The 8,811-nt window shown below is 31.3% G+C and overlaps 1 protein-coding gene across 8 annotated transcripts in view; it reads right to left on the reverse strand.

The window, feature by feature from the left end:
• Positions 1-8,811, reverse strand: part of LOC129739409 (potassium voltage-gated channel protein Shaker) — a 115,716-nt gene that overhangs the window by 10,175 nt on the left and 96,730 nt on the right. For 5 of the 8 annotated variants that reach the window (XM_055730858.1, XM_055730856.1, XM_055730860.1 and 2 more), the window contains 3 exons: positions 2,640-2,769; positions 787-977; positions 313-642 (listed from right to left, as the gene is read on the reverse strand). In XM_055730858.1, the coding sequence (XP_055586833.1) occupies positions 320-642; positions 787-977; positions 2,640-2,769 (644 nt within the window). In that variant the 3' untranslated portion in view covers positions 313-319. Of the gene's footprint in view, positions 1-312; positions 643-786; positions 978-2,639; positions 2,770-8,811 lie in introns of those variants that run through there. The other 3 variants (XM_055730862.1, XM_055730859.1, XM_055730857.1) reach the window with 3 other exon arrangements.

Genomic DNA, 8,811 nt, shown 5'->3' on the forward strand with positions numbered 1-8,811 from the left:
AATGCATTACTGATGGCAACGGTTAGTGACTCGAAGAATGGAATGCGCTTAAAACTAATTTTATTAAGTTTAAGTACATGTTCTAGTATATTTTTTTATTTGGAAATCTCAAACGAAGTCATTTTTGAAGATGGTATTCAGTAAAGATAATTTTCAAACAAATTCAAACTATGTTGAAATCAGGGATAATCTAATAGAAGCTAATACCAATTCTCAGATGCTTTCCATGCTCCAGAGTCACTTAGCGTTGGCATCGTGTGGACAACTATAAGTTGGGAAATCAAAAGGATAAACTAGCAAAAATAATCATACCCAGTAGTCAGACATCGGTTTCGATACTAACGGCTAATGCGCTATTGTGGCGTTGTTGTAGGTTATTATTAGTTCCGCCACCGCCTCCGCCGACGCCTCCGCCGACGCCACCACTTCCGGGGTGGCCAGCCCCACCTCCGCCATTCGACGGCTGCTTACAGCAGTTTTGCTGCTGCTGCAATTGTTGTTTATCGGTAAGATGCGCTCCTAAAAATGGAACCATACGATTTTGTTCACCTAATAGGCCGGGCGTTGTCTCAACCCCGTCCTCCAGGTCCATCATGTCGGACGACGACTCGGATAACGAGTTGTTTTTCTTTAGATGTTGACCTAAAATCGAGATAAAACGAACATTAACACCTGCTGCTTAAATGTGTTTTAAGTTTGAAGTAAATTGTTATTTGCATATTAAAAGCTCTGAAATTTTATTTCAGTAGTTTATCAATAATTCAAACTATTAACAAGTGTACTCACCCAAAGTGCCAGGTAGATACGGACAACTCGTAACGTGGTTGAAGTTCTGACTCTGCATCTCCTCCTGATCCGTCTCCCGATGGTAGAAGTAGTTGAAATTGCTGACGATGACCGGCACTGGCAGTGCAATCGTAAGCACACCAGCAATCGCACAGAGCGATCCCACGATCTTACCCCAAACGCCAACCGGCCTGCAGTCGAAGATTGGATAAAAAGCACAAGTGAAATATTAGATATGATTTAGTAAGTTAATTATTCTAGTGTCAATACTACATGGAGATAAATCATAACTGCATGACTAAAACGTAAGACGACGAGCGCTTTCTGCAGCATCAATTGTGCTGATTGCCGTAGTGAAGCAAGTGATAGATGACTTCTCATGTTGATTTAATGTGAAGAAAAACGAAAAAGGTTACTAAACGAGATGTGAGAATGTCTATGGAAGTGTGCTTGAATGAACGGTAGTGTCTTTTACTTTCAGATATCGTATGAACTGGATAAGTGAAGAGCAGTAGGAAGTAGGAGGGGAATTGAGTTGAAAGATTGACAAGTGGATTGAAATGTTACATGCAATTTGTGACTTTTCCATGCAGTATCAAAAGCGAAAGTGTATTGAAGAAAACAAGATGGTGGTGAGTGTCCAGCTCTTATGAGTTGGATTTATAAAAAACAATAACTCGAAATGAACACTTTCAAGCGTATCATTCAATTGCGAATTATTTTAAACACATGGGAAAAACATTGACTTTTGATTGAACAAACATAACACAAATAACCTGCACTGATAGAGCAGATCATAAAATATACAAAACCGAAATGATTTAAACAAAAATTTGTTCATGCATAGAATAAAAAGTTCGAGGAGTGACCAATCGAAAACATAATTACATAATTTGAGTATAGCGAAGCCAGTTAAACCGATTCTATTCTAGCAAGAATGCTGTACAGTAATAGATTGGAGACATTCAAAATGAGCAGTTGATTCGATTCTAACAAAGAAAATAAATTGAATGAGGAAAAATGTTAGGCTTTGATTAAAAATTTCGACATTTTAACTTTGTAATTGAATGGAAAAATTATGAAAGACATAATCTTCGTCTGTTATTGCCAATTCATGTCGACGATAGATAATTGGGTAGAAAAATCACAGCAAAAGATTGCATGCAGTAAATTTCCAACTGCTTGATTTATTTATTCAATCTCCAAAAGCGAATATGTAATCAGAAAATTGGTAAGCAAGAGTTTTTGTGCGAGTGAATTTTTTTACTATCAAGTGTGAGGGTTAAAAGGAGACAAAGACCTGCATTCAATGAGTGATTTTTTTAAAGTGCAACATGACGAACTAAAGGCCTACTGAGTTTTGGATGGGTTTGTTTAGAAAAAAAAAAACAAATATTAGTAAGTTCAGCTTTCCATAGCAAAGCTTCTGAATATTAAAAAAAATATTTGGGCACATCGAAAATCGTCTGTTTTGATTCTGTTAATGACCATGTACAAATGTTTTGGCGATTCATAACAATGAGGGATGACGTTTCGTTAATTACGAATGGCAGTGGGTTTGTTGTTTTTTTTAACTAATGATGATGTTACCGATGTGACTTAGTTTATGGTATTTTTTCTCTCTATGATAATCACAATTTAAAAGTGTGAAAAATCATAAAAGAACCCAGAGGGCAGGTACGGCTTTCATAAACAAAGATATGTTATTGAAATTAAGGCACAGAAGGAACAAATAACAGGTTTAGACACTAAGGGTCAAAATGAGAGTTGGTAGGATGAATGTGACTGATATTCAAAAGTCATATTGAGATGAACAGCTATAGAATGTGAAGTATTGTAAAAGCAAAACGTACGTCATGTCACCATATCCGACAGTAGTCATGGTAACCACAGCCCACCAAAATGCATCTGGTATGGACTTGAAGAAAGAGTTTTCACTTCCAGCTTCCGCAAAGTAAACAGCCGATGAGAAGAGCACAACGCCTAAAAAGCATCGAAGAATAAATAACGGAAGCATCCATTACTATTATGGAGTTCTGCATCATACAACTAATCATTTAACATTGCCTTTGATTTCCTCGAAAAGAAGTATTTTTGTAATTTTATTTATATTCTAGCCTGAGGGCTGAACAGTAAAATATCTGCCAAAAATTTAATCTAGTTAATACATTCTATTATAGGACTTTTATTTCATCGTTTAAAAATTAAATTTTCATTTAGTGTTATCACAATAGCTGATTCATTAAAGATGTGAAAATTCGTTGAAACGCTGAATTCAAATCACAACAATGGCAGAGCTCCTGGGATAAACTATCCAATGGTGGCAACTTACACAGTTGACTTTTTTTTGGACTCAAGATGGATTCGCTCCACATGATTACAAACTAAATCGAATAATCAAACTGAAATTTAAACGGTCTATGGTGAAAGGACGCAAAGAATTTGAACAGAAATAAGAATTAACTGAGAATATAGATAAATTTCAACTTAAAACCAAAATGAGTACACACATTTAATAATATCAAAACAACATCAAATTTGAATTTTTAATGCTGTGGCTAATCACAACACAACACCTGACAAAGTTCATTGAATTTGGAGGAAGATAATTTTATTTTCATTTCAGTAAACAACATCGATTAGCAATAGTACGCGACAACCATTTATCAACTTGCTTATTTGCAGGAGAGATTTACGTGACTTGAGATAAATTTACATTTAGAATTTGTGAAGCTTTTCCGTACACAGCATAAGTTTTTTTTATATTTCTCTATTTATTTGTTGGATCACAAAAGCGACAATATTCATAGTGAGAAGATTGATTCTACTCAGGGAAGTAGTAGGCCTTGGTTTTGTACAATCGTCAAGTGACCGTTTGGAAGAAGCAAATAATAAAACTGTGAATATCGATCATGTCAAGATTAAAACGGAAGTAGAAAAGGGGATAACTGTTTCCAGCAAGTTTTTTTTTCATTATTTTACCGAAGATCGTACGAAGGTTGAAAGCGAAGAAACAACTATTCGCTCAAAGGGGCAATTGTAAACAGAAAATACTGTATATCACAAGTGGGTAAAATAAAACTAGTAGTAAATACACAGATTTGACACCGACACTGAAGAGAGAAAGAAGGGGAGAGGATTTTGAAGTTGAGGATTATGTGATAGAGGCGCACAAGTGTGTGTTTTTCCTAAACAATTGTTCCCGAAGTGAAGCTTACGGAATTTCGTTCGAATGATAAGCTTTTTGAGAAGCTTTTGCCTTCGATTATGAGCTTTGTAATGAATCTGTACCCATTGATAGATGTATTTAATTATAAATTTAAAAATTTTCAGTAAGTGTTTTTTTTGTTATTGAGCTTTTAACAGCTTATTTTTCAACTGTTGATTCGATTTTCAACTGAAACCTAATAAGATACTAACAATGCTACAGAAATTTTTAGTGCACCCAGTGAATTCGGGGCAGAGCGTAAAACTTGCCGAGACAGGAGAAGAATTATTTCATAACCGTCCAAGTCTGTCGTTTTGATAAAATTCATGCTTGGAATCCCTGAAACGCGACTTGTATTGCGGATTGCAGGTCATTGCATATCGCAGATTTGAAAACCATTAATTTTTTTACTGGAACTTACTACCGAATTGTCCAATGTAGTAAAAACAGCTTTCACATTACATTATTACATTTTACATTAGTTAGTGCTATAGGGTACAATTCAGCTTGAATTCGGTATGGAATTTTAGGAAGCATAAAAATTGAGACTCTACCTTTGACAAAGATCAATAATGATGTCGACCACGTTCTAGTAGTGGAAGATAAATGAGTTTTGTTTAATTAAAAAAGTGCAGTTTTTGTAGCCTTGATAATACGATCAAAGTCAAAAATGATAATCTATCGCGTTTTTACATAAATATTATTTTAAAATCTCAGCTGGGTGATCATAAGACTTAGAAAAACTAGATGATTTATAACATTCAGCCCACTTATAGATAGCCCGGATAGCCCTCAATGTGGATCTTATAATATCGAGCTATCAAGTCACTGGTTATGTATTTTTGATAAAGTTTTTCGTGCATACGTTTTAAGTTGCCACGTTTCTTACCAAGGTGACATAACTCAGCGTGAGATTTATAGAGGGATCCATAAAAATAATCACCACGCACTATGCTTTCCTCTATCGACTACAAGGGCATGGCCGGCGTCATTATTGATTCTTTCAAATTTGGGGATTTTCGAATCTGTACAGTAAGATTGTGTTGCTAGTTCCCAGCACACTTTCATCTGTGCAATGTTGTTTCATCTCGAATCAATCGCGGAATGCAACCATTATGCCAGGAGCAGCCGTAGGTGGACCGTAGGTCCACCCGAAAGAAATTTCTAAAAATCTTGTATATATTACTAAATTATTTTATCGGCTATATCGGTGAAATGTTATGTTCTTTGAGAAAGAATATCGTTCTCGCAGTGCCGTACTATTGTGTGGTAGTATCTATCTATCTATCTATCTATCTATCTATCTATCTATCTATCTATCTATCTATCTATCTATCTATCTATCTATCTATCTATCTATCTATCTATCTATCTATCTATCTATCTATCTATCTATCTATCTATCTATCTATCTATCTATCTATCTATCTATCTATCTATCTATCTATCTATCTATCTATCTATCTATCTATCTATCTATCTATCTATCTATCTATCTATCTATCTATCTATCTATCTATCTATCTATCTATCTATCTATCTATCTATCTATCTATCTATCTATCTATCTATCTATCTATCTATCTATCTATCTATCTATCTATCTATCTATCTATCTATCTATCTATCTATCTATCTATCTATCTATCTATCTATCTATCTATCTATCTATCTATCTATCTATCTATCTATCTATCTATCTATCTATCTATCTATCTATCTATCTATCTATCTATCTATCTATCTATCTATCTATCTATCTATCTATCTATCTATCTATCTATCTATCTATCTATCTATCTATCTATCTATCTATCTATCTATCTATCTATCTATCTATCTATCTATCTATCTATCTATCTATCTATCTATCTATCTATCTATCTATCTATCTATCTATCTATCTATCTATCTATCTATCTATCTATCTATCTATCTATCTATCTATCTATCTATCTATCTATCTATCTATCTATCTATCTATCTATCTATCTATCTATCTATCTATCTATCTATCTATCTATCTATCTATCTATCTATCTATCTATCTATCTATCTATCTATCTATCTATCTATCTATCTATCTATCTATCTATCTATCTATCTATCTATCTATCTATCTATCTATCTATCTATCTATCTATCTATCTATCTATCTATCTATCTATCTATCTATCTATCTATCTATCTATCTATCTATCTATCTATCTATCTATCTATCTATCTATCTATCTATCTATCTATCTATCTATCTATCTATCTATCTATCTATCTATCTATCTATCTATCTATCTATCTATCTATCTATCTATCTATCTATCTATCTATCTATCTATCTATCTATCTATCTATCTATCTATCTATCTATCTATCTATCTATCTATCTATCTATCTATCTATCTATCTATCTATCTATCTATCTATCTATCTATCTATCTATCTATCTATCTATCTATCTATCTATCTATCTATCTATCTATCTATCTATCTATCTATCTATCTATCTATCTATCTATCTATCTATCTATCTATCTATCTATCTATCTATCTATCTATCTATCTATCTATCTATCTATCTATCTATCTATCTATCTATCTATCTATCTATCTATCTATCTATCTATCTATCTATCTATCTATCTATCTATCTATCTATCTATCTATCTATCTATCTATCTATCTATCTATCTATCTATCTATCTATCTATCTATCTATCTATCTATCTATCTATCTATCTATCTATCTATCTATCTATCTATCTATCTATCTATCTATCTATCTATCTATCTATCTATCTATCTATCTATCTATCTATCTATCTATCTATCTATCTATCTATCTATCTATCTATCTATCTATCTATCTATCTATCTATCTATCTATCTATCTATCTATCTATCTATCTATCTATCTATCTATCTATCTATCTATCTATCTATCTATCTATCTATCTATCTATCTATCTATCTATCTATCTATCTATCTATCTATCTATCTATCTATCTATCTATCTATCTATCTATCTATCTATCTATCTATCTATCTATCTATCTATCTATCTATCTATCTATCTATCTATCTATCTATCTATCTATCTATCTATCTATCTATCTATCTATCTATCTATCTATCTATCTATCTATCTATCTATCTATCTATCTATCTATCTATCTATCTATCTATCTATCTATCTATCTATCTATCTATCTATCTATCTATCTATCTATCTATCTATCTATCTATCTATCTATCTATCTATCTATCTATCTATCTATCTATCTATCTATCTATCTATCTATCTATCTATCTATCTATCTATCTATCTATCTATCTATCTATCTATCTATCTATCTATCTATCTATCTATCTATCTATCTATCTATCTATCTATCTATCTATCTATCTATCTATCTATCTATCTATCTATCTATCTATCTATCTATCTATCTATCTATCTATCTATCTATCTATCTATCTATCTATCTATCTATCTATCTATCTATCTATCTATCTATCTATCTATCTATCTATCTATCTATCTATCTATCTATCTATCTATCTATCTATCTATCTATCTATCTATCTATCTATCTATCTATCTATCTATCTATCTATCTATCTATCTATCTATCTATCTATCTATCTATCTATCTATCTATCTATCTATCTATCTATCTATCTATCTATCTATCTATCTATCTATCTATCTATCTATCTATCTATCTATCTATCTATCTATCTATCTATCTATCTATCTATCTATCTATCTATCTATCTATCTATCTATCTATCTATCTATCTATCTATCTATCTATCTATCTATCTATCTATCTATCTATCTATCTATCTATCTATCTATCTATCTATCTATCTATCTATCTATCTATCTATCTATCTATCTATCTATCTATCTATCTATCTATCTATCTATCTATCTATCTATCTATCTATCTATCTATCTATCTATCTATCTATCTATCTATCTATCTATCTATCTATCTATCTATCTATCTATCTATCTATCTATCTATCTATCTATCTATCTATCTATCTATCTATCTATCTATCTATCTATCTATCTATCTATCTATCTATCTATCTATCTATCTATCTATCTATCTATCTATCTATCTATCTATCTATCTATCTATCTATCTATCTATCTATCTATCTATCTATCTATCTATCTATCTATCTATCTATCTATCTATCTATCTATCTATCTATCTATCTATCTATCTATCTATCTATCTATCTATCTATCTATCTATCTATCTATCTATCTATCTATCTATCTATCTATCTATCTATCTATCTATCTATCTATCTATCTATCTATCTATCTATCTATCTATCTATCTATCTATCTATCTATCTATCTATCTATCTATCTATCTATCTATCTATCTATCTATCTATCTATCTATCTATCTATCTATCTATCTATCTATCTATCTATCTATCTATCTATCTATCTATCTATCTATCTATCTATCTATCTATCTATCTATCTATCTATCTATCTATCTATCTATCTATCTATCTATCTATCTATCTATCTATCTATCTATCTATCTATCTATCTATCTATCTATCTATCTATCTATCTATCTATCTATCTATCTATCTATCTATCTATCTATCTATCTATCTATCTATCTATCTATCTATCTATCTATCTATCTATCTATCTATCTATCTATCTATCTATCTATCTATCTATCTATCTATCTATCTATCTATCTATCTATCTATCTATCTATCTATCTATCTATCTATCTATCTATCTATCTATCTATCTATCTATCTATCTATC

The sequence above is a fragment of the Uranotaenia lowii genome, chromosome 1 (genome assembly GCF_029784155.1).
Source record: "Uranotaenia lowii strain MFRU-FL chromosome 1, ASM2978415v1, whole genome shotgun sequence".
NCBI lineage: Eukaryota > Metazoa > Arthropoda > Insecta > Diptera > Culicidae > Uranotaenia > Uranotaenia lowii.